Source organism: Ursus americanus, chromosome 3, assembly GCF_024610735.1.
Source record: "Ursus americanus isolate L20-20 chromosome 3, mUrsAme1.1.p, whole genome shotgun sequence".
Taxonomy (NCBI): domain Eukaryota; kingdom Metazoa; phylum Chordata; class Mammalia; order Carnivora; family Ursidae; genus Ursus; species Ursus americanus.
The window spans coordinates 32091056-32118550 of record NC_142129.1 but is presented as its reverse complement, the minus strand read 5'-3'; the positions used below and the strand labels follow the sequence as shown (position 1 = coordinate 32118550).

The following is a 27495-nucleotide window of genomic DNA, read 5'->3' as shown; positions in this document are numbered from 1 at the left end:
CCCCAACACAGTTGAAAATCCCGTTATAACTTTTGACTCCCTAAAAACTTAACTACTAATAGCCCACTACTACTAACTGGAACCCTTACTGATAACATAAAGTTGAATAATATGTATTTTGTATGTTATATGTGTTATACACTGTATACTTACAATGAAGTAAGCTAGAGAAAAGAATGTTAAGAAAACATAAGAGAAGACATGTTTATAGTACTGTACTGCATTTATTGAAAAAAATTCCACCAGGCTCTTGGGTGGTGCAGTCATTTAAGCATCCGACTCTTGGTTTCAGATCAGGTCCTGATCTCAGGGTTGTGAGATCGAGCCCCACGTCAGGCTCTGTGCTCAGTGTGGAGTCCGCTTGATACTCATTCTGCCTCTCCATCTACCCCTCCTGCTCACACATGCTCTCTCTCAAATAAATAAATTAATCTTTTTAAAAAATCTGCATGTTAAGTGGACCCACACAGTTCATACCCACATTGTTCAAGGGTCAACTGTATATACCTCTTACTAAGGCAGTCATCATGCTGAATTTTATTGTTTCTTTGTCTTTATACACACACACTCCTTACAAAGATTAGGGATCATCAGGATAGGGACCTGACTGATTTATGCCCATGCCCTTGACGTGTCCTTACAGTGTACTGTGGGTGCTACCATAGGTGTGTCGTTACAGTACACTGTGATCTCTCCCAAATCTTTCCTTGGGATGCACTGTGGACACTCCTGTAGTTTTTGAATGAAGCAGAGTAACTGATGAATAGATAGTGAGCCAGCAAGCCGCAGTTCCCTTGGACGGAGGCCCCCCGAGTGGTACCGCAGATCACCAGGTGTAACTTGCAGTGCAGCTTTGCATTGTGCTTGTTTCCAGATTGGTTAGTGACCCTCAGTAGCCAGTTCTTTTCAGTGGATCTGTCACTATAGTAAAATTGCTGAAGTATTTTTACCTAAAACAAGATTCAATTATTTGTGGGACATACATACACAAAAAATATAGCTTATCTCCACAGTAATATGAACATTTCATTTTTTTGTTAGTAAAAATAGCTACTATTTCATTAACACGTATATGCCAGGTACTGTGTGAATGCTTTACGTATATTATCCTCCGTAATCTTCAACAGTTAACAATTGGCAAGATGTGTATTTTTATTATTCTAACAGATGAGCAGACTGAGGTTGAAAGAAATTAACTTGTCCAAGGTCTCAGAGTAGAACAGTAGGGCTGGGATTCAAACAGTGGGTCAAAATGGCAGAGGGTATATGAGGGCAGGGGAGGCAATACACGGTATTGTGTATTTCAAAGTTCCCATCCCAGCATGCTTGGAGAGAGCCATGGTTACTTGCGGTGTTTTTGTCCTATTCCAGTGTGTGTCTTACTGAGTCCAGGGAATAGGCAACATTGAAACTCAACATATATAGCTTGTCTTCCAAATAGGACTAATTTTATTCTCTGAACTATTTACTGATAGATATTTTTAAAGTATCCATTCTGGACTTTCAGCCTCTTTCATATCCAGCTGTACCAAAGCACTGTAAACATATAAAAATTGCTATCTGTGGTTATCTTTTTTTCATTTGTATGGGTTTTTTATTATGTTTTTGTTGCAAGTCTAGAAAATAGATTTGTATTACATATACATATACACACACATATATACATATATAAAGAGAGAGAGAGAGAAATAAAAATGACTTACTACAGAAAACTTGGAAAGCACCAAAAAAGCACAAAAGAAATTAATCTCCCATAAAATCAAATATCTGACCACCATTAACATTCAGTCTGTGACTTTCCAATGTTTTAATTCCTGCATATATATTTTTAATTACCAAAATCATAATCTGTATGGTACACTTACTTTTTCTTCATTTAGTAATGTATCATGAACATTTTCTCATGCTAATATTCTTCCACTACATGATTTTTTGGGAGGAACCTGATAGCCATCCTCTAAATGGCTAAAATTTACCTAAATGTGTTGAATTTACCTAAATTTAGCTAAGTATGTGAAAATTAACCTGTATTTACTCATTTTATTTGTTCCCATTTTTTTCTAGTGATTTTTGTATGACTTCTCTAGTTGGTATTGAAAATAAAAAAAAGGAGGGTATGAATTAATTCCTGGACATTACTGTCTATGTGAAGGGTAGCTTTGGGATCATTTTCACTCAAACTATTAGAGAAGTTTAAGACCTTAACAGCAGAGCACTGAGCAGTCACCTGGGGTAGCCTCTTAAGGGCCAGCTCTCTCCTGACACGTGAGCCAGGCTCTGCTTAAATACATCCATGAGAAGGCACTATTCAGCTCCTCTTTCTATGTTCTGACTTTGTATGTTCCTATGGACATAAGGAACTAGATTCTGACAAATAGATTTTGAAAGTTGCTTCCGAAACCTTTAGAATCCTGTACTTCCAGATCGATGTGATTTGAGAATCTGGAAGGAAGTTAGAGGCAGGGTAACAGGCAAGATAGCACGGAATGCTGGCTTAGCTAATAGAAGCCAAATAATTATTACAGACAGGCAGAGAGTGTTCTCTGATTTGCGAGCTACGGTTATTCTAATTGATTTCTGCATACTTGTGGATAGGGATCTGCCCTCTTCCATTTATTTTTCTCTTGACAAGTAAGATGTGAAATGTTGTTCCATGCCTTTCTAATTTAAACGTTGCACATGTTGAGAACTGATCTTGCCAGCCATTTTTAAGCCTGGCCAAAAACATAACACATTGTTGTTATTAGCCTTCATCATCTGGTTAGAGCCAACATTTTGTTTGGAACTGTATCGGAGTATAAATCTCCTTTATAGGCATAACCTATTTCTGCCATCAAGCAGATTCAATGAGAAGGTAACTAAGTGTCCTTGGTGAGTTGCTCTGGTTAGCATCATGAGGCTGATTAGAGCAAGGATGGTCATTATGAGAGACTTCTTAGGAAGCGAGGTTCATGCTCTTGAGGATCTTATGATTCAACTGAGGGAAAAGACACACAACGAATATAAGGCAATGTGTGAAAAGTACACATACACAAAGATCAGAGGCAGCTTAGAGGAAAAACAGAGCATTACCTCACGGCCCGATTTTAGGGCTGTGGACGACGATGTCCTTGAGGCCATATGCAGCACATTGAGCTTGCAAGCTGAGTAAACCATCTCTCTCACACACATGTGTACTATTTTCCAAGTATATTTAGATGTCCTGGTGGCCAGCAATGCTTTTAAATGAATTCTTGTTTTATTACATTTATTGCAGCTTTTTGCCATATTGTGTATTTTCAATCAATACTACATTTATAATTCCTATCATAGGTGTCTATAAAATTTTTTCATGTTAAAAATTGTTTTAGTTACTTGAAGATTGGAAACTTCCATTGTCTACAGCAGTGCTTTCCCATAGAACTTTCTGTGATAACAGAAATGTCTCTGCATTGTCCAGTATAGTAGCCTCACTTGAGGACTTGAAATATGGCTAGTGGGACTGAGAAACTGAATTTTTAATTTAATTTTATTTTAATTGATTTAAGTTCAAATAATCACATGTAGTAGAGGCTACCATATTGGATAATGCAGATCTATTATATCTATTCTATTATAATTACAAAATTATATAGATAATTTTCTACCCCCCCATACACACAAGTTTTCTCTGCCCTGCCCCCCTGTTTCAAGTTTACCCACAAATGTAGGTGGCTACCAGGCCCACTTCTTCTCAGAGGCCCCTATTCTTTAAGGTTCCTTAGGCCAAGAGAAGAGTTCTTCTCTTATAGATGCTTAATGAAATGACTTTGAAAGACCTTCCTAATCATTGAAATAAAAGGTATGGTAGTTTATATTTTTCTTTCAGCCACCATCTTATTCTCAGGGACTTGAAGAGGTTTCTGTATACCTGGGACACATGCACTAATGGTTTTCATATTTAATTTGTTTCAAAGTTCACACAGCATGTTCTTTCTTTAAAAATTGACTATTTGGCAGGCAGGTTAGCTATAAATAATTATTAGAAACTCAAAAATAAAGACTTACTCTAGGGCTCTTATTAGCAAGAAAATTTCCCTTTCCTTTGTACTCCTGATGATTATTAAGAGTAACCAAATGATCTTTCTTCTCTTACTCTGAAACAATTAATACAATTTATAGCACTTTACAGGTTATATGTCTTTCCCATGACTCATTGCCTTGGAGTTTTTTAAGATCATCATGGGCGGCGGCAACATACGGTATAATAGCTTCGAGTAAGGTAACAAGATCACAAGAGGATTGTCAAATACCTCTGAACATAAAACTCACTTTTACATTATGGTTGCTATTCATTATAAATGTAGTGCCGGTTGGATTATTAGGTAACTCAAAATTGTAATTTTTCCCAAAAGATTTTTGTTCTGCACTGTTTTAAAACAAGGAGAGGAGGAGGAAGGCAGTGACTTGTAGAATTCAAACAGGCATATGACCAAAAAGTTCTTTTGGAACTCATACTTGAGGAGTTCCCATCAAAGTAATCAACACCTTTCATGGAACGGCCTGGGAAGAGCCCTTCCCATGGAGGTCTTTCTATCGAAGGGGAGGGCCCTCTATTCCCACCCTCCCACGCCCTCACCACCAAATGTGATGGCTGTCACTCTTCTCTGCTGTACTCTGGATAGGCTCTCTCACTTTTCTGAGGCCTGAGGCTTAGAGATTTTTTTCAGATAACAGACCCAGAGTGAGGGGAGTTTCATTTGCTGAACCAAGAGGCCAGAGTGTGTTCTACCGGTTCCTGCCAGGCAAGTGCATCCCGATAGCAGAAGTGGCAACGGGAGAGGAAACTTAAAGGCAACTGCACTCAGAGTGCCCAAAGCACGTAAATCCACAGTGAGATAACAGAACACAGTGTACCTTGATCTCCATTCTACGTGTCAGGATTCTTCCATTCTTCACGCTCTCTCATAAATTGCACTGGTAGATAAATCCTCAGGCAATTGTTTCTGACATTAAAACTGTTGAACATCTCTTCTCATATCACTTCTTTCTGCTGTGTTTGTCCTATTTTAATTAAACACATCCCTCCATCATCTGCTAATCTCCATTTTAAAGGAGATGCATGGGTTGTTGTGATGGTGGTTGGTGGTGATGGTGTGTATGTGTGTGTGGGTAAGGAGTGAAGCCCAGGGAGAAACCAGCCAGCAAAAAGAAGTTAACATTTGCAAATATAAAATACCACCCTAAATTTGCTTCCCTTTCTATTCTATAGTAAACACCAAAGAATCCATTCTGGCCCTGTGCTCCCATCTCCTTCATAGAAGATAGGAATGAAGAGGCATAAGCTGAGGACCCTTCAGTCTTTGGGAGAGGATCTAACAGAACAGTATAGTTTGGGGTCTGTACAGCTCCCCACCCTGGGGTCTTCCTATGCTCAGGCTGCCACATCTCCCTCCTCCCGCATCTGAACAGCAAGGGGTGGCTCTTTTCACAGGACCAGGTCCTTCTCCGTGGTAAATCTGTATAGAAAAAAATAATGGGCAGCGCTAGTCAGTCTCGAGTCTCTCTAGTTTGGTGGGTTCAGTCCTATGACTTCTTAACCTTCATGTGTCCATTTTATGTATTTTTGTTTCTGGTAACAAAATTATACAAACTTATTGTGTCTTCTAAATTTTCTATTATTGCTTTTTGAGTCTATATATGTTTCATTGATTAGAGTATCTTACCCTGAAAGCCTCTGATCTTCACTGTAGGAAACTAGTACAAGGCTAACTATCTGTTAGCAAACTTTGGGTTGCTGGATATTTTAGTAATTGCCTTCAAATGTACTAACAAGGTTGCAGGTTTGATGAAATGCTTATGAGTGGTGGCTTTAGGGAGATCAACCTCTCTTTTCTCAATATTGAATTCCAAATTACTATGTTTTAATGCATCTGTCTTCCTGCCTTTTTTATTTCAGTACCTACTAGAAATGAAAAGCTTAATCCTCCCCCCAGAACATATCCTGAAGCGAGGGGACAGTGAAGCAATAGCATATGCATTCTTTCATCTGGCGCACTGGAAGAGGGTGGAAGGGGCTTTGAATCTTTTGCATTGTACGTGGGAAGGCAGTAAGTAATTTTCTTTCTTTGAAACGTTTTTTTAAGAGCATGAAAAGATGCTAAAACTGTTTTTATCCCGAGTGTTCATGGTGAATAATGATGATTTGCATGTCTATAGCTCTTCTTCCCTGCAATGTTCCATCACTGAGAGATGATGGTTAATTATCAAGACTCTTCAGTTGCCAGTGGTGGTGGGTGTTACTGTGATGATGCCATCCCTATACCTCAAAAAAGCAAGTTTATACAATGGACGGGATGAATCTGGACTGTTCTGGCAGAGGAGCACTCTGTAACTGGAAAACCCTCGGAGACCTGGGCACCCCCTCAGCTTCTTCTTGGGAATCTTTGGCATGGAGTTTGGCCTTGGGCTAGGCTCCGATGACCACTTCTGGATGGCCTTTCTGGGAGGATTGGCTAAAGAGCCACAGTTATCTTCCACTGGAGCTAGGTTGGCCAAAAAAATGAGCAGCAAGAGCAGTGACCACAGGACCCAGTGTTTGGTGGCAGGTATCACATTCTTGTATTAATGGATGATGTCTGTTCGATGGATGTAGCAATAATCAGTCTGAGCATGTGCCAGGTACTATCATTCTTTGTAAGGAGAAGAGACTTCATTTGTGGGTGAGACATGCTTCCTGTCCTGGAGAAACATCTCGTCTAGTTGGGAGGAGTAACCAGCATGTAACAGCTGCTCAGTGATTTTTCCGAAGGGAGAGGTGGAGCAGTCGTGGGTAACCTTACGGGTCATATGAGATTTGAACCAAGCCTTGAAGGTCTAGGACAGTGTCATAAGCAAGGACACTGTGCTAAGTGGTGGGGCTGTTTGGAAGAACGTAAATTGAGGGAAAAGGCCCAAGACTACAGATTATTGGACAATATGTGCGTTGGCACACTGTTGTTAAGTAAAAACAAGTACAATATGTAGTGTGGGGTGTTTTTTCCCCCTCTCACAGGGAAACAAAACAAGTATTAGTCTTGTGATAATTTTTTCTTAGTTCACTCCTACTCTGATCGACCTCACAAAGGAATGCCTTTTTAATCCCTTTCACTCTGTTTATCTTTCTTTGCTGCTTCCATTTTCATTTTGATAATCTTCTGCTCTTCCCTTTTCCTGCCCATCCCAAACCCAGCAGGAATCCAAATGGATGCAGGAAAGGGGGAGGCAGCCAAATGGAATGGGGTAAAAGTAAATTGACAGAAATGAGACTCAAGTTGATTGAAAGTTTTTTGTTCATTTTTTAAAAGATTTCTTTAGTGAATTTCTAGTGAGTTTACTTAAATAATTTACTATGTATAACTTGAGGGGCGTTGACTTGGTTGATGCTTCCAGCCCCACTCCATTAAGTGTAGTAAGCTATTCCCGGTGCCCTGGTCCTGTGTTAAGACAGCACATTGTACTCAGGGCATGTGTGGGCGTGTGCACAGTCCCCGCTGGTTTGGTTTATTGTTGCATTTAAGGTGTTCTATCCAAAAAAGACAAAAGGAATTTTTATTTAAACATAAGAAAGAGATCAAAAAAGCCCAGCAAGATTGAACATGAGAGGCCTCACCTAGGGTTAGTTGTGGAAAAAAATTACATGGATAGGTTGACTTACCAAATAAAGACATATTTATAGATTAGCATTTTGGAAACCTAACAAAAGAAGCTTACCAGTTGGATCTGATTGATAAGAAAGCTACAGTAATATAGAAAGGATCAAAACGGGAGGCAAGAAGTGATAGAGACACGGCGTTAGGAATGGCGTAACGGTAAAAAAAAAAAAAATCCCATGAGGAATAACTAGAAATTTTGCTTGTAAATTAATTACCCATATAATCGGGTACCAATGGGGGAGTGCCCTGGATCAACTGGGAAGGACCATGGGATTTGGACAAATGTGAAGTGACTTATTGAGCGCCAAAATCTAGCAGGGTGATAATGTTGGGGGAATATAATTAATTCCCTGAGATTAGATGGGCAGAACACTCTTTGGAATGAAGAGAGGACGTGAATTTTTAGACATAAACCAGTATAGCAAGGCAGTCAGGGACCTCAAGGAAAGGGAAAGTCTGCATTTGATCCTTACAGATAAATAGAAACCACTCCAAGGAAGTTATACTACTATTCAATTTTTGAAAAGAAAGCTATACTTCAATTCTAGACAAGAACTGTGAGAGTGCTTCATAGGCACTAAGTACCTTGGAGAATACCAAGCGCCTTGAAGAGTATGTGTATAAGTGGGTAATTTACCGAGGGTTTGTCCATCATTTCATTTACTCTTCCCGACAACATTCTAGTTAGACAGGAGAGAGGTGGCTGCCTTGTTTAGAAGAGGAGTCATTGAGATGAGCAGCTTGTTGCAAGTTTTGCAGCCACTATTGGTAGAGCCAGGATGTAAACTCAAGTTCACTTTCTCTTCACTCTTCTTTTCTATAATATCAGCTATTTAGATCTTTCCTGAATAAATTAAGCTTAAGAAGATCAGTTATCTCTGAAACATTTGCTTGGAAGCCTTCGATTTGCACTACTACTTACAGGCTCGGGTATACTTATTCCTCTTCTAGTGTTTAGAAAAACCTTTCCATATAAAATTATATTTTTGTTAGTGAATATTGGCTTAAACATTTTAAATATAGAATGAGCCCAATTTTATAAAAAATAAATAAATTCTACATATAAACAAAGGAAAGAGACTGGAAATAAATACGTCATTAAGTGGATTTTAAGAGATTTTCTTCTTTTCCTTCATGGTTCTATTTTTCAAATTTTCTCAACAAGCATATGTATTTTTCTACAAGCACAAATATGTATGTGTATATATGTATATACATATTTATAAAAATGATGTTTCAATACAAAGTTTTGGTCCTTTTTAAAAGCAAAGCTATAAATCTCTCATGCAGTTCAGAAGAAAGAATCATCACTTTAACTTCAAACAATCGCGTGCAATCTTTTGACATCACTTCTATATTTGTGTCCATTCTAAGTTAAATTAAATGGAAGCATCAGGGTTTCGATTTTAAATCAGAAGACTTGGATTACCATTCTGACTTGGCTATTTATAGCGGTATTGACTTAACTTACCCAGTTTTTGAAAACTGTGAATCACTGATGATACTGAATGCCATTCCCCCATCCCAGATTGTCGGGCTTCAAGACCGTTGCGTTGAGATAGCTACAGTCGGTGAAGGGCGCCTTCTCCTTCAGAGGTCCCCTGGACAGCCTGTGCCTGAGCGCAAGAGGCTGCACTTCCTCCAGTGCACCACGTGGTGGCGCCTTTTGACATCGCCAGCCTCGTAGTTTAGGTTTTGTCCTTTCTTTTTTTGTTCCTTCTGAAATTTAAGGCCATTCCCCAACTCCCTTCCAACTTCCCCTTTTCATTAGAAAGGAGATTCAGGGAGGAAGGTAACAATACCTAATCTCACCAGTTCCCATGTTAAAAATGAGTATTCTTATAGTTAATTGATCTTTTGGAGATTAAAAAACATTCTGTCAAAAGTATTGGTTTAGGAGTGGGGATAGATATATTTTTCTTTGCTTTTTAATGAGTTTATTATGTTGGAGCATTAGTCATCTTGTGGAATTAAGTGAGTTTCCCACCAATCAGGCTGAAATAACTCACATTTTTGATAAAACCCCAAAGTCCAGCTGATGCATGGCAGAGATTGTTTGGGTTTGAAACATATGGTGGTTAAAAAAAAAAAAAACCTGAGTCCTCAACCACAAATACATCAGCATTTCAAAGGTTTCTAAAATGTTTGATTCATCACTGTCCCAGCCCCCGAAATTGCACAATATGTTCCTCAAAGTCAAGATAATCAAGAAAGGGGAAAAGTTTTAATTTACAGGATTTAAGAATACATTTCTTAGTTCATTATACAGCTGCCACCTTATCTGAATTACACTTATTTTAAACACTGTAGGTTCTGGTTATCCTCACACACACACAAACACGCACATTGCTGCAAGTATGAGTTGAATATACAAAACCTATATAAATGAGCAATCTCATTTGTACTGGGTCTATTTACAACAATGCTGCACCTTATGGGGCTCTATTTTAAGTGGCACATCTTCTGTTTTACTGCTATTAAATACTGATGTGGCCTCGTCTCCCTCCTACCTCGATCTTTTCAAGGCTCATTTTGGCTGTATTTATTTTATAAAGCAGGGTAGTCTGCTGACCTCAGCTGTGAACTTTAAGATTTAATTTTCTAGTTCTGTATATCAGAAGACAAGTACCATGGGGTAAATCACTTAGCCTTTCTTTGTTTCCATTTTTTCCCACTTGACCAAGTAAGACTCTTTATTTTCTTTTTGGAGATTTTTTCCCCAAAGAATTCACTAAATAATGTATAAGATTTGAAGGTGATGTTTTTTAGGGGGACTAAGGCAGAGTATTTCCTTTGAGAGGAGAAAATGGCCCATTGTTGAAGCATAGGATGAAATTCTGATTCTAATTTATTCTCTTTGAACCTGATGGTAAATGTTCCTTGCTGTAAGATGTGGTCTTTGGGGCATTTCCACTAACCAGACCTTTCCTCCGAAGGGCTGGCACCTTTTGGACTGATAAAGAGAGATTCCCCCACACTTCACCCCATAGATCTAATGCTAAATTTTATAATTTGGGAGAAATCAATGGTCTGCTAAAGTTCCTGGTCATAGCTAACTTACACTACAAGCAGTCTCTAGGTATCGTGCAGTGCCTCCCCACCTACTGCCCAATAGAACCAGCTTGTTCTTTTCATTTATTCTGCCGTGGTGACTGACCATAATTTGGATCCATTTGAGTTTTTAAAAGGAAAACTCTGTCTCTTCCTGATTGTGCATTAATTCACGTATTCCTCTATTCAGTGAACACGTATTGGGTCCTTTGTGCCAAGCATTGTGTTGGCGATACAAGGATGACTAGGACTCTGAAATGCTTTGAGAGTAACATTAATATTTGTGTGCATATACACACGCACATCTGCTCATATATCCTCACATATGCATATATTAACACACACACCTATATAATGTGTAGTATGCGTACAAGCAGTACTGTCGTGGAGGTAGGAACAGAGTGTTAGAGTGTTGAGGGTCGTCAACAAATTAGTGAATCTGCTATAAAACTCTAGAATTGCTCTTCAGAACTTGAATGGTACATCATTGAACCAAGGGAAAGTGATTTTCTCAAGACCACAGAACTAGATAGTGAAAAAATGTGGATCAGTACCCGGGCTTTTGACTTTAGAATTTATTATTGTGCTCAAATGCCTCACGAAGGAAAAATAGCCTTTATGGCCAGTTACCTACTCTACAGTCAAAGGTGAAAATGTAAAATCTGTGTTTTGATGACAATTTTCTGTTCTATCGTTTGCACTTCTAAGCTGTTTGTAAACAAGCAGCATTTTTACTTAGAAGCAAGAGTATGACCTGATCAACAAAGTAGGAACTGTGGGTTTAGTAGAAGAGGACTATCAAGAGAAAACTAACTTTCATTGAGCCATCAGGCGCCATGTTTAGATACCTTTACATCTGCCATACTTACTCCGTTTAAGCTTCTCAGGGTCTGTAGTATTCTCATTTTTACAGACAAAGAGACTAGATGCAGACTAATGACCCATCCAGTCATATAGTTTTTAGCGTGGTCAAGTTCAGCTCATTGTTAGCTCCTCCATTAGCTGTACACAGCACAGAGGCGCCATCGCAGGGAGATCTTTCACACTGATTTTCACGATTATTGGATCATCTGTTTCCTGCTGTAGGCCGTGAGCTCCATCAACGCAGGGACAATGTGTGGCTCACTTTTCTATCCTTGGTGCATGAGGAAGGCACTCGCATTTTGGTGAGGTAGAGCTGGGATTCAAATGCACTTCTTGCTGTTACAAGTAATCTGTCTATATAATAAAGTTCTCTGAGATCCTCTTTGAAAAGGCAACATAGACAAAATATCAGATATTATCTTCTATCCTTGTGTATAGAGTGGGTAGGCCGAGAGGTCATTAGAAATCATTGGGAAAATCGGGAATTAGTTTGTTCGTGTATCCATCCTTCTATCTCTTCTTTGATTCTCTTGATTTTTCCTCCAGTGTTAGTGTAAGGTCTCTGGTGAGCCCAGCACTGATAGGTGTGGAGCCTAGAAAACGCTTCTGGTCAGGGAGAGAAGATGGCAGTGTAATGCCTCAGACTTTACTGTGGGGGTCCTATGTGGTCATTAACTGACTCCCAGTTTCGTTTTGCCCCTTCCTCACCAGCACAACAGAAGTCCAGGAAGGGAGGTGACAGCACACAGAAGACAATGCAGAAACGCCATTTGTGTCCCATGTATTAACTCAGAGCAGCCAGGCTTTTTTGTTTTTAACCAAATACATGTATATTTTTAATACCTCTGAAATGTATGTTTTTTCAGACAAAGATTTTTAGGAGGTCTATAGTCCTTCATGAAACAGATAAAATTCATAAAACAGATGCCCTTTTTTCCATTCTCATTTGCACCGTCAAATCCGTGTGTTACTACTTGTGCTTGCAAAATTTCTGGACGTTCAGCTAAAGTGAGGTTCTTCTGGAGCAGTTACATGTCTTTTGGGCGAAAGGGATCAGGAGGTGGGAGGTGAAGCTGGTAAGACTTCTGCAGTGCCTCTTCCTGCTCTCTCCAGCCCTCCGCCGCTTATCTCCCACTCCACTGGACCCTGCATAGCAGGGTGGGTAAAGGATAGAATTGCAAACAGGAATTGTATTTGCTTTTGTTTAGTGAAGCCAAAAAGCTTAATCTTACTTTATGAACTCAATGTAAGTGACAACTGTCATGAGAGAGATTTTAAGAGCCCCGTAAGCATCTTTACACTTATGGAGGTTGCCATGGGGGGCCGGGGGAGGACAGTGCAGGAAGTGTGTGTGTGTGTGTGTGTGTGTTTGTGTGTAAGTTGTATATAATCTCTGTCTCCACCCTCTCCAAAAAGGCCAGAACTGATTAGAAGAAAACGACTAACTTGATGCACGGAATTCTGTATGCATGCCAAATACTGCTGCAAAAAAAGATTTGGCATCTGACTGAAAAGACACCAACCAACCATTTGATTTCTATGGTTGAACATTCTCAAGATCTTGCACTCCTATATTTCATTTAAAAAATTGCTCCCTGAAGTGCAAACCGACTTCAATTTTGAATAAAATTTAGCATTCAAATTTATAGCCACTTTGAAAACTGAGGGTTTATTTAGATCATGTGAACCAGAACAGATTCTTTTTTTTTTTTTAATTAAAGAGTTTATTTATTTATTTGACAGGCAGAGAGAGAGCACAAGCAGGGGGAGCAGCAGGCAGAGGGAGAGGGAGAAGCAGGCTCCCGGGACAGGAAGCCCAACGGGGGGCTGGATCTCAGGACCCTGGGATCGTGACCTGAGCCGAAGGCAGACAGTTAACTGACTGAGCCACCCAGGGACCCCCTGAACAGATTCTTAATTACACCAGCCCTGTTGCACATAGAGAATCTGGGTTAAACACACACACACACACACACACACACACACACACACACACACACAAACTTCCACATAGGTTTTCCCACATTTTTGGGATGGTTTCATAGCAGTCTTCGTTTATGGGAAATGGTATTAAAATCCTGCCATATTGCAGTTTAAATTTAAACACACTACTTCCCAGAAGAGATTTTAGTGTATCCTATAAAGGCACTGAAAGGGGTTTTGGGTTTTTTGTTTTTGTTTTGTTATGTAACATTTGTTCCTTGTCTTGCAAACCTATAGAAGATACTGGTTCCTTCAGTGATCTTTGTGAGTTAACAACCTGTGCCAAGAGCACCCCTTGCTCTTGTCTTAGCGGGCAGAAGTCGTCTTTGTTTGCGTGAAAGAAAAGTCTGATTGAGCTAGGATGAGCCTTTCATTTTAAGAAGAGTTAAAGTCTGGGGTGTTTTTAATGTTTTAATCTCTGTTTAAGAGGTTTCTGTTACAAGAGGAAAATTGATAACATTTTTACCTCAGCAAACTGCCAGCAAACTGGCTCTGCTCTAATCCCACGTTTACAGTGATTTATATTCTCCATGGCGATGTGCTGTAACCTCAGAGCGATACCACTGTGGTGTAGATGGACTGCATTCCACATGCTGGAATCACATACATAATGTTTTTACTTTTAAATAATATTCAGACACCAGAATAAATACCATATGTGCACTGATGCTGGTTACAATGGAACCTTGTCATTTCTTGTGAGGGAGAACATTCTTTGTTTCTGATTCCTGTTTGAAATAAGTATGCAAAAGATAAATATGTACATTGACGGCATTTTGAGAAGGCATAGGTAATTACCCAGCTGAGGATGTAGCTCTGATTCCTTGAAATACAGCATTTAAGACTAAAAAGAGATTGTTGTGTGGCCCCCCACCCCTCTTTGACACACACGAAGGCAAGGATTGTTACCTGACATTGCCAGTGTAGGGTCCAGGTTTTATAGTTTATACCCACAGCGTGCTGTAGTTACAGGACATCTGTTGAAGAAAAATTACTCCGTGAGCACTGTGTTCCTAGCGACGGTGAGACTAACATGCTCATGACATCGTAACAGGGGGAGTAGCACACGTGATAATGGAGAGGGATGGATTGATTGGAAAACCATAATTCAGTGTGAGACCTAATGTTAACTAAAGCCACAAAAGCAGAATTTAGGTGGCCTGACATCATCAAAACACAGATAATCAATCTCTCCAGATCCATTTTCCCCCCACATGATATTGAAGATTGAAAAGTTTCATATAAAGTTTAGAAATACTTCCCGAGTCATGCATTTTTAGATTTTGTTTTTGTCCATCTTGTTTGGAATTCTCATCCACCTAGACGTATTTTTTAACTAGACATGGTAGAATGCCGTTCATATTTGTACATCTGTAACAAGCTCCAGCAAGTCAATCCACATTTGCTTCTTGGGGAAGCATTTCATTCCAGGTTTGTGTTATTACCATCAGTTGAGCTATATTGAATTAGTGCTCATGACATTTTCATAATACTTTATAGATGAGGAAATCCTGGGCATTGAACTGATGGCTTCCCTACTCCTCTGCACCCCATCCCCACCCAGTTTTGTGAGGTTTGCCCAGAATATATAGTGTGAGATTAATGTGTGAGTCATACATCATAATGCATCTCTGACAGTTTATCTGGCACATAACTCAGAGTTTGGGTAACTCTTGCATCCTTTCGGGGAATTACTTGTTGAACTGTTTACCATTATAAAAATGCTCAAAAGCCCCTTTTTGAAATTGAGAAGTTATGAGACAAATATTGAACCTCTAACATATTGTCTCTCATTTTCAGCTTTTCGGATGATCCCTTACCCCTTGGAAAAGGGGCATCTATTTTATCCTTACCCAATCTGTACAGAAACAGCAGATCGAGAGCTGCTTCCATGTAAGTCTCCCCTCTGTGTTCCTCTCTTTGTGCCTGAGTGTGGGGATGGGAAGAGGTGGGAATGATAAATGTTCATAATGTTCCTTGTCTTTTATTACTCTTCTCCCAAACCCTGTCCTTATTTGATAGCCTGTGCATTAAAGTGAGTTCTGTGAGTGGGTCTGGCGTCCTGCTCCTCCAAGTCTCTGCAGCTTCATCAAAGGGAAAGACCTCCAAGCACTGATGTTGAGATGAAGAGGCATCATGTGCTGGTTGGCCTGAGCGCACAGACCACTAGTTTGGAGTGGCTGTTTGTGGGCTGGCCCACCGTGCGTGGTTCTGCCTGCGTCACCCAGCTGGTCAGATGCGGTCCACACAGACTGGAGTGTGAAGCGGAAGCGCTGACTTCAGAGGGTGCTGCAGATGAGTCACGGATGGGAGGGCGGCGCCAGGATGCTGGCATCACTGCCAGAGGCAGAGCTGTGGGCTGGGCGGGCGTGCTCTCTGCGGTGATGCAATGCTCTTGGCCAGAGGGATTTCCCGTGAGCATCTCGTGGGTTGCACGTCGTGAGCCAGTGTGGCATGTGCACAGCACACGTGCAGCCTCAGCACTGTATGCAGCGGAAAGAGGGGAGCCCTGCCCTCGAGAACCTTACGAGCTAGCGGTCTGATAGCCCATGCCACGTGTGGAAAATATGATTCAGTTTACTTAATACGACATCGTTTTGACAAGTCCTGCTAAATAGCTATTATCAAATCGTACTTTATGCAGGAATCATGTTCAGGCTCTTCATGTGGCCCTGACTTAGAACATATTTTTCTCTCTCAGATAATAAGCTCCAAATTTTGGCTATTCTTTCTTTCTTGTCCTCTCTCCTGCCACCTCCTCCCTTTGACTGGCCCCAGTTACATCCTATCTCATAGCCCTGAGGAATAGGGTACGTCTGGAGCCCTGGGTGCATAGTAAATCGTTCAGTGCCAACTTTTTTGAGCCTGTCTTAAATCTCCGGCGTGGTGGAGTCTGGGTGCAGCACGAATTGCTGTCTCAGATTGAAGCAGCAGGAGGCAGCTCCCTTGTCTGTCCGCTAGCCGGAGGCCATGTCCTGTTTGTTACTTAAGGGTCTGGGAGAGCTCAGTGATGTGTTGCTCCTTGCGTGAGTTTTATTGTGAAAAAGGGTCTGGTGCCTCACACTACATTAGATTTGATTTCAGAAATTCCTATTATGGGCCCACACTTTACCTTTGGACTCCCCCTTCAGGGAGATCCTTGTTAAGATTTCTGTTTCTGGTAAGAAAGGCAATTTTCTGAAAAGCACAGTTTTAAGATGTTTTAATTGATTCCAATTAAGTTTCCATGGGAATAGATTCACTCTTAGAACAAGATTACAGCTCTTAAAAGAAACTTTATAGGAATAATCTTTATAAACCTGAAATTGAAAATTATGACTCTCATTTATTTAATTGAATGCAGTGGTCCAGAATCTGATCTCCCCTCAAAATCTTTCGGGGGTTGGGCGTTGACAGCAAGGATGGTGTGGATACAAATAGGGCTGACTGTTTGGAATGCTCCCCGCATTTTGCACGTTCAGAGCCCCCTCGTTGGACATTAGGGCCTGAGTGTGCTTCCACCCTTCCTTTGAATCCTAGCAGGTAGCCACCCGGATTCAGGTGTGCAAGCTTGTCTCTGCTTTGTCCTTCCCTGCTCCCTCCGCCCTCAGTCTCAGGCCAAGCGGATCATTGTTTAGGGCTCTAAGTAATGGGAACTGAACGGTGGAGGAAAGGCCTTTAGATCTTGGATTTCCTGAAGAAAATGGAGCACTTGGACCCTTTTGGTTCAAGAGACAGTACTGCTCACAGGCAGTTTCATAGCCCTCGCAGCCAGGGCCCCTGCCGCTGGGGCCGGTCTCTCCTCACGGGCCAGCCCCAGCTCCCCTGGTCAGCACCCCACCTCCCTGGGGGCTCACCGCCATCCCGTGAGCAGAAAGCAGGGAGTCCGCTCTCTTGGTGTTGGTGCCACTTGCCTTTTGGTTTCCCCAAACCAATCATTTGAAACTTGAAAGTTATGAAAGGTGCTCAAAGAGCACCAGTGATTTCTTTTTTTGGTGATTGTTGGAAGTATACTTATCATCAGGAGTCTCCTACAATGGTGCCAGATGACCCCCACGGCCTTGATCTCCAACCTTTGCAGATTGCATTGGCCAGCATGTGAGGTCCTTGCAGAATGTCTATCAGGGTGGCTCCCTGCACTGACATACTTGGAGTGGGCCAGGAAAAAATACAAGATAAGCTAATAACGCCTCATTATAATGATTAAAAAATTACAGGAAGGTCAAAATCTAGAGAAAGGACTTTTCCCCCCAGTATATTTAATTCTGGATTTTCTGGGTTTTGTCCAACGAACATGTATTTTATAATGTGAATAAGGTTTTTGTTTTGTGTTTCCTTTTGAGAAAGCAGTACAATGTATTAGGCAGAGCTGATGTTACTGTTCCCCCACAAATGTGCAAAATCCTCAAATCACCCCTATTGTGCCTCCCATGTAGAGCACTGAAGGTTGACTGTGGGCTCGGCAGAAGCAGATAGGCAGGCCAGAGGCCGGCTCACATGGTGGCACTGGCCCATTCAGGTGCCCTGCCCTTTGTGCTTCCAAGAGGCTTCAGCCACAGCCCGGAAGAGTCCGTCCCACAGACAGAAATGCCCTGAGGACGCATTTCACTCTGACACTCATGTTTCCCTCTGGATCTTCTCCACAGCTTTCCATGAAGTCTCAGTTTACCCAAAGAAGGAGCTTCCTTTCTTCATTCTCTTTACTGCCGGATTGTGTTCCTTCACAGCCATGCTGGCCCTCCTGACACATCAGTTCCCGGAGCTTATGGGGGTCTTCGCAAAAGCTGTGAGTATTTGCCAAGAGGGAGCCTGAGGCCAGGGGCAAGGGAAGCCAAGGAAAGCAGTGTGAGAGAAAGAAAGGAGTGTCGTGTAGAAAAGGATATGCCTGTATCTATCATTTGCTCGCTGTTTAATTTTCATTTTCATCGGCAGAATCAAAAAGTTGAAGGCCAATGAGAAAGTAGGTTGTTCGTTAATGCATGCCTTGCCTCATTTCACCAAAAACAAACAAACAAACAAACAAACAATCCCCAGATTTCAAAAAAGCATGAAGTCTGAAAGGATTAAATAATTAAGGGAATCCTAGCAAATGAAAAATGTGTGGGAAATTATTCCATTTTTTTGTAAGCTGAATGACATTATTTCTAATCTTTAGATATTGTGGGTCTTTCCTTTAATAAAGATGAGATTTACATTTTCAAAGACTTTAAATAGAAAGTATTTTAATGGCTTCAAACTTTTAGCTTGTTTGGGGAATGAGCTGAGAGGGTGTGAAGGGCTTGTAGTTAAAGAAGTACATTAAGAACTTGTATTAAGAAGTATGCAGACACGACATTTAGAATGTGGAAACCCGGTGAGAGTCTTTAAGGAGGGTTGAGGAGAGGAGCTGTAATAAGAGAAGCCGTCTGCACTGACACTTGACACGCAAGGACCACTGCTTCCTTGTTGAAAACCGACCGTTTTCACCTGTACGTGCAGGGGAGGGTAAGTTTACTGATTTTGTCACAGATGGGCTTCAAACAGAAGGAATAAGGAAAAGAGTGTCCGTTGTTTCCCTGGAACTCCATTCTGATTTCAAGGCGAGTGGAGTCAGAAAGGATGATTTCTAACTTGGCTGGGTTGATTTAATCCCTTTCCAGATGATTGACATTTTCTGCTCGGCAGAGCTCAGGGACTGGAATTGCCAGAGTATTTTCATGCGTGTTGAAGATGAACTGGAAATCCCACCGGCACCTCAATCTCAACATTTCCAAAACTGAACTCATCACCCTCCTTCCCCCACCACCAAAACCACCCCTCCTGTATTCCTGACCTCCGCCCATGGCACTGCCGTCTGCCCGGTTACTCAAGCCAGAAACGCAGCAGCCCTTCCGAACTCTCTCTCACTCCCCACATCCTACCTGTCTTGGCCTCCACAGTGTGTCGGGTCTAACCTAAGCCACTAGGCGTTCAGTAAATGTAATTCTCCTCTTCTTACCGTCCTTCTCTCCCCATGGCCTCTCTCTTTCTTAGTTTAGGTCTTGTTTTTTCTTGCTTGGACTCCTCTGCAAGAGTCTTAACTGGTCTCCTTGCATCCAGGTTCATCCCCTGCCAGGCTTTCTCTCATACTGACACAAGAATGATCTTTCCAAATTGCAAGTCTGAGCATGTCACTTCCGTGCTTGAATTTCTCCAGAGGTTTCCCACCGACTTCGGGATAAAGTCTCAGCTTTTAGCCTGGTATGCGAGGCCCTTTACGATCTGGCCTTGCTTGCCTCTTCAGCCTCATCTCTCCCACCTCTTGCACAGACACTGCTCTTAGGCCATAGTGAATTACTCATCACTCTCAGATGCACAGGCTCTTGTACACCCCAGTGCCTTTGCACGTGCTGTTTTTTTCTGCATGGAATGCCCTTCCCCATCACCACCCCATCCTGTCCACTCTACTAACTCCTCTTCATTCTTTTATACTCAGCTTTCTTTCTGAGTTTCTCCTAAGCTGAGTTAGAGGTCTCTCCTCTGTAACCCCACAGTATTCCATGAATACCTATATTATCACATTTATTGTACCATATTATAATTGTTGAAAACTTGTCTGTCCCCCTTTTAGAATGTGAGCTCCTTGAGAGCAGGACTGTGTCTTCCTTACCTCTGTATCCCCAAAGCTTTGCACAGTGCCTTGCACATAGTAGGTTTTCAATAAATGATTATTAAATAAATAAATGGTAGTGGTTTCTGCAGAAGGAATCAATGTAAAAATCAGATACAGTTTAGCATTTCTCCTCTTTTGTAATTTTAATCATGGACTGTTAGAGTTGAAAGGGACCTTAAACAAATTGCCTTCAACAGTAACGTGATGGAGGTTATCTAGACTCTTCTTGAGTAGTTCAGTGATGGGGAACTCACCTACTTAACATCAAAGCCCATTTCATTGTTGGATCACTCAGAAGTGTTCTTTACATGATATAATCCACCTCCCTCTAATATGCACCTGTTGTTCCTGTTCTGTCCTTCAAAACTATACTCAACAAGTCTCCTCCTTCTTGCAAATTCTTATGACAGCTAATATATTCATGGCCACCTCTAACCTCTAATTGAGTAGAACATCTCAAATTTCCCTAAGTCTTCTGTATATACCATGATTTTTAAACCCAGGATCCCCCATGTTGGATGCTCCCTAGTTTATGGACCTCTACTATTCATTATTATACCCCCAAGCCAAACTCTGAGTAAAAATAGTTGCCAAAATTCTGAATAGATTGGAGTTTAACTTAGTAAAATTTAAAACGGGAATATATTTACATTAGACAATTATTCTTCCTCCTTTAAATGTCCCTCTCTTAAACATTTTTTAAAAGCACTTTTGTCCCCATATGTCATTTCCCCAGTATTCTTCATTAAACAAGCAGATAGCACTTGGTGGGAGTTTCGGATCAGAACAGACCTTTACTGTACATAAAATTCATTTGGCCCCACCACCAGAAATTCAGAATCTTGAGTGTTAGCACCCAGAAATCTGTGTGTTTAACAAGGATTCCAGCAGTTTCTGAGGATGGCGGTTGAGGACTGTATTTGCTGCTGAGAACGCTGGTCCAGAGCAAGCTAAGCATGTGAGCAGCCGCTTGCCAGGACGCGGTGTGCTGCCAGAGCTGTTGAGGTGGTCGCTTTCCAGGCTTCGGAGGCTTCCCCCTGGCTGCACCTTGGAATCCTCTAGGGGGGCTTCCGAGTGACAAGTGGCTGTCCCCCTTTCCCCCTTGGGGGATGCTGGCTTCAGAGGCCTGGGGTACAGCATGGGCATCTGAGTTTTCAGGCGATTCAGGTGTGCCGCTAGGGCTGGGACTGCCACATTGAATGGAATGATGAACTGCCCGCAACTGCTTTAACCACGGAGGGGCTTGAGAGGAATGGAGGATACGATTGGGTCTTTTCTAGAAAAGGCTCCACTGCCTCCAGGATTTCAGAGAGATGTGTTCATTATGGATCACTTAAAGTTTCCATGGCTTTGGTTTTGAGTCTAGATCAGATGATTGAATAAAATACCAATTTGCCTTATGGCCCTCATAGTTTATACTCTGCCAGGGTGTGGTTGTTTGGTCAGCTACTCCTAATTTCGAAATATAGTTTAGATAAATTTGCTTTTAAACCTCTGTCTGGAAGATCGCATTCATCTTGCCCTTCCTGGAGGTTTAATAGTTTTCAAAATGTCTAGAGAGCCTTCGTGGGGAAGGAAGATGGATGGCCTGAAGGAGACAGGCCCCATCCTGCTCTCCTGCCCACCCTGTCCCCAGAGTCTTCCCCAAGTTTTCACCCCTGTCACTGTGCAGGCCTTTCGAGAAGCCCCCTGCAGGTTATCACCGCCACCCCATAGGCTGCCCACAGCCATTTGCAGCTGGTGAAAATGACTTTCTCAGGCCTGGGGAGATAATGTCCCTGGGATAATGACTTGTAGGAGATGCAGAGAGATTGCACTGCCACCCCCCAGGCCGCGTGCAGCTTGGGAACTCTCCAGTGTGTTTATACGTTGATACGCAACCAGTGAGGAAGCCCACAGCCAAGCGTGAGCCACTGGAAACTAGTAAAATGAGCAGAACTGGCTTTCCCTGCCTAATCTAATCGACCTCAATGACTTAAGACTAACTCTTCCTAGAATGTTTGGTTACCAAGATAAGGTTGCTCATATAAAGAAGTTATCGTTCCAAACCCAGCCCCTCACAGAATGTGGGAAGGTCAGCATTCTGACCCCCTCGGCTTTGAAGGGCTCTGTCTTTCCTCCTCTGATCTCTCTCCTACATGGAGACTGAGCCCCCTGACTTCTGACTCTCGTCTTCACTTATAGGCCTTGACCTCTTTGAAGTCTGATATTGATTACAGTGAAATGTCAATTGTCTGATTGCAATAGGGCACCTGGAACTTATTCAGATAAGCAGAGGCATTTCGAATGGTAACGAAGCATGTTGGGAGCCATGACCTTCTTCTAAGTAATGGTGTTTCAGGAAAAGGAGGACCAGGCGATTGAAGTGTCACTCTCTCTTTTTTATTAGTCCAGTTGCCTTTTCTCACCCTAAGACACTGATTGAATCACGGTGCGTCTTGGACCGTGTGTCTCTGCCCTCTGGACAGAAGTTGTGGACATTGAGATAGATGAGCTGTTCCCGGGCTGCCTGGTGTTGCTCGTTCTGACTTCACTTTTCAGGCAGTAAATTTCCCAAGTCTGTAAGTGAAACTGCTGTTTCTCTGTGCATTGGTTGAGTCTCTGGCCAAAAAGCATTGACTGATTTTCAAACGTTCAAAGAAGTGTAAATGAACATCCTAAGCAAGGCACCTCTACCGAACATTTTTTTTATACCTCCTGCTGAAAGCCACTAACCTTTATCTGGTTACTAAATGAGAGGGCTTATCAGCTTCAGATGCCTCCTCGCGTGGTCTGCTTCGTCCCTGTGGGTGAGAGATGAGGAAGAGGATGCAGGGAGAGGTGCTAAGGAGGAATGTAGCTTACTAATAAAAGGTGCACTTCTCAACTTGGGTGCTGCGAGAGACTTAGGATCTTTAGGAAAAGTTCCTGGGGATTCTTTTCCTAATTCTCCCGAGGACAGGACACTCTACATGTGAGGGAGAACAGTACATCGTTGCATATATTAGAGGTGTTAGGACTTACTTCTCTTGTAGAACCTTCCTGAGAAGTGCACGTGAAGTCCAAGGAAGCAGGGCCCACTGTGACTTGTTGGGCAGTATGGGAAGGGGCAACTGCAGACATCAAACAGGGCTGAAGACTCCCCTCTTGATTTTCAGAAGCCTCACTTTTTGTTCTTTTTATGCAAGTCAGGTCAGTGCCCCAAACAAAGCAAACAAACAGGCCTTATTTTGAACCAACTTTGTAACGACCTCTCCATTTATTCTGCTTCTCAAGCTGAGGCTCCCTGATGTCCCCATGTGCAGTGAGGGAAATGCCCAGAATACAGACTTGGAGCAATGCCTTTCATCTACCTGCAGTGGCTCAGGCTAATACTTCAGTAGTTCCTTACCCGCTCCATCACAACTTCAATGGTTCTAAATCTGTTTTAGGTCTAGGTCAAGTCTTTAGGGTATAATAACTTCACCAGCAATATTGCCTTGTTCAATGAGCCCCATCTGACAACCCCTGTCGGAATCTCTGGTTTATCCAGACTACTTCAGCACCTAGCTCCTCTTTATAGAACTAGTATTATAGGCAAATGCTGTGTTTTATGGAGCCTTGGTGGTCTCTGATTACAATCAAAATCTCATAACTAGGATTTTAATAAACAATCTTCTGATAACTAGGATTTTACAAACTCTCTCATAGGCAGCTTGGGCAGTAATTATTCATTCCTGAGCGATAGGGTGAGCATCCCATGTGGTTCTGTGCACACAACAAAGTACAATTTCAGAAGGTTACCAGAAATTGCCACATAGCTAACACCCACTTGACGAAAGAGCCATCCACGTTTGCTCAAGTACTAACCTGCCTATTTCTTAACTCCAAACCCAACCTGGCATTCTGGGCCCTCCCCAGAACTAGAATTCTTCTAGTTACTTTTGAACTATTTAACTATTCCAGCTAAGCTGAATTATTTACTGCCTTCTGATCATACCAGTTACTTTCCCATTTCTGTTCCAGCTGTTTATTGAGCCTGGAGGGCTCACCTGCTTATATTTCTTTCCTTACCATCCTTACCCCAACCATCCATTGTGCTCTATTTCATTTGCCTCATTTTAAGTTTTTCTCGATCCTTCAACAGAATGGATTCTCTCCCTTTTCTGAGCCCTCCTGGTGCTTTCTTTGGGCTTCTATCTTCCATTCTATGATGGTCTGTCTGGTATCAGTACTTTGCGGTGTGGAGGTCTTAGTGGCCACCTATCCCTTCCCCTTGATCCCAGGCTTTGAGCTTCCTAACAATGGGAGTTTTGTTCTAGACTCCTTTATATTTCATCCAACACTTAGGTGCCTTACAGAGTAAATATATTTAATTGATGTAAAAGACACAACATGGGGGAAGGATTCCAAATCTTATACCATCTTGAGTTTTCTTGACTCTAATATCACACTTAATGGTCCAGCTATAATGTGTCACAGACCTTACAATTAGTATTCTACTGGTTCTCTCTCTCTCTCTTTTTTTAAGATTTTAATTTTTTTATTTGACAGAGCATGTGCCCACACAAGCAGGGGGAGGGGCAGAGGGAAAGGGAGAAGCAGGCTCCCTAATGAGCAGGGAGTCCGATGCGGGGCTCGATCCCAGGACCCTAGGATCATGACCTGAACTGAAGGCAGATGTTCAACCGACTGAGCCACTCAGGCGCCCCAATGTTCTACTTGTCCTTAAAAACCAGAAAGAAGGAAAGATTCTGAGGTCAAGCGAATTTTGAAACTTGCCTACCATACCCTTGAAGATCTGAAATCCATAGAACATATGGGGAAACCTGTTTTAACTTCATTAAATATGCTACTACTTTGACCTCAGAACCATGTCCCCCTCTGCATATGTATTTACATACTACACTATACTTCTCTGGGAAATCCTTGGTGGTGTAGACAGTGTTTTGCTGAGAACAAGGGATTAGGACAAGAGACTCCACAGTGTAAGAACCAGGTATTGAACCCTAGCAAGTTAATACTTTGGTTCTGAACAGTACAGACAGAGAGCAAGGAAACCACCCAAACACCTCCCTCTCATGCAGAGCTTCGTTAGGGGACCTCTTCCGCCAGATGCTGGATGATTTGTGGAATAAAGCTAATTCTTCACAAGAACATAATCAGAGCAAATTTGAGATTATGTTACCTGAGTCTCAGGCGAGGTACTTGGCTTTCTTAAAAGGCACAGTTAATGAGCATTTTTCTCTACATGAAAAGCAAAAAGGAGTTTAGAAACCAAATGAAAGAGATCCCAAAGATCTCCTCAGAGCAGCCCTTCTTCAACAAGGACATGTCATCCATGGACTGGCCAGTTTGCTGTCCTCCCCCGGGCTCCCATGATGCACTCCACTAAGCAGGTAGTTCAGAAATGAGCATGGGCGATAGAGGTGTTTGGGACACAATAGGATCCCAAAGCAATTCACAACCATATAACAAACTTGACTTTTTAAAATTGCCTTTTCCCCTTAAAATGAGTTCTATACCCAGCTAGGGAGGCAGGTGGTCTGAAGTGCCAAAATTTTTTAGCTTTTCTGCCTACTTGTCACCCAACTGTCAGTCCCTTTTGATGGCACTAGTCATCTGCATGTACAGCCAGCAGATCCTGAAGACAGATCCAAAGGCCTGGGAACTGTGGGCCAGCTGTCAGGAGTGAAAGGGGCAGTCCGCAGACACTTCTTCCCCTTAGCTGTCGCAGCTGGGGGGGGGGGCTGGAATGCAGGTGTGGTCAACAACCTGTGTTTCCTATAACATAAACATAAAATTGTAGCCTTTGAGACTTTGATAATGCCAAGACTTATAGGTTGGAGAGGTTTGTTTTATAGGCTTGAAAGGGATCTCTCCTGACTCTGTGCCTTTCTGGTTTCTTCGCAGTTCCTCAGCACTTTGTTTGCCCCCTTAAACTTTGTCATGGAGAAAGTGGAAAGCATCCTCCCATCCAGCCTGTGGCACCAGCTGACGCGGATCTAGGGAAGCCCACCCGCCCTTCCACTCACCTCACCCAGTGGGCTGCCACCATCTCTTCGTGCCAACTCCTCGTGGACCGCAAGAAAGCATGACTTTGAAAAAGGGAAGCCATTCCGAGATTTTAAATTGTTCATGGACTGTCTGTTCCATATTAAAAGCTGTTTTTGTTGTACAAAATTCATTGATGTTCAGTTCTATTATATTTTGCCTTCAGAAAAGAAAAAAAAATCAAAAATAAACTTTTGTGTATTGCAGCAACCAGTGTGTCTTCTTATGTCTTCCAACCTTTAAAGTGTTGGTGTCCCAAATAAACCTATGGATTTACATTTAATTTACTAAGGACCCAAATCTTCTGAATGCCCCACAATGGTTTTCTTTGCTGATGGGACTCATCTCAGCAGGTCCTTAGAACCCATACAGTCGGGGGCTTGTCTTTGGCTCAAAAGTACCATCTTTTTCAGCCCCAAACTGTTGGTCCTCTTAGGCCAAATGCACAGAAACAGCTTCCACAAAGAATGACAGGAGGCATGAATGAAACAAAATATATGTGCCAGGACAAGTTGTTCCAGTTCAGAGATTCTACTCATTGAATAGAACTCAGTACTGTAGTTTGGTTTTATTTTATGAAAATTCGTTGTGAGAAGAAAACTTTTAACGAGAACCTACAGACCCAACAGTCTGTTGTAGAACCCGACCACTTTTCAACGTTGCCGTTTTTAAAATGTTCTCGCATAGGGGTACTTTTTAAAAAAATCAGTTTGTATCCTTGATGCTCAAATATAAGTGTTCTTTGAGTATTTTTGTGATCTGAACCAAAATGGTCATTTGTCCTTACCACCTTTGAAAGCCTACGATTCACACCTGCTGAACATCTGGCTTTACTTAAGCAAAAGAAGAAAAATAAATAACATTGAATCCCCTATCTGAAGTGAAAAGTACCTCTATTTAAAATCTCAATCCAGTGCTTTAAAAAAAGGACTTTTACAGTTTGTTTTCCATTTTATTTAGAATCCAGAAACTTTTCCCATGAGCGTTAAAATAGGCAGTACGCGCGGAAAGCACCACCACCACATCTCCTTCCCAGCTGGACTTCCTGCTGGCTCCTGTCCTTCATCCAAGAGCAAAGTAAGTGGGCAGGTAATGTTTAGGTGAACAAGGGCTTCTCATTCTTTTGGTAAGTTTTTCTTTCTTTCTTTCTTTCTTTCTTTCTTTCTTTCTTTCTTTCTTTCTTTCTTTCTTTAAGATTTTATTTATTCATGAGAGACAGAGAGAGAGAGAGAGGCAAAAGCAGAGGAAGAAGCAGGGAGCCCAATGTGGGACTCAATCCCAGGACCCTGGGATCATGACCTGAGCTGAAGGCAGACGCTTAAC

At 41.9% G+C, this 27495-nt stretch overlaps 1 protein-coding gene across 10 annotated transcripts in view; it reads left to right on the top strand.

Moving 5' to 3' along the window:
• The window catches only part of ST7 (suppression of tumorigenicity 7), a 231257-nt gene extending 204879 nt beyond the window's left edge, over positions 1-26378 (top strand). For 6 of the 10 annotated variants that reach the window (XM_045792786.2, XM_045792782.2, XM_045792790.2 and 3 more), the window contains 4 exons: positions 5918-6068; positions 15351-15443; positions 18176-18315; positions 19169-26025. In XM_045792786.2, coding sequence (XP_045648742.1) covers positions 5918-6068; positions 15351-15443; positions 18176-18315; positions 19169-19288 — 504 coding nt within the window. In that variant the 3' untranslated portion in view covers positions 19289-26025. The other 4 variants (XM_045792785.2, XM_045792787.2, XM_045792784.2 and 1 more) reach the window with 3 other exon arrangements.
• The last annotated feature ends 1117 nt before the right edge of the window (positions 26379-27495 follow it).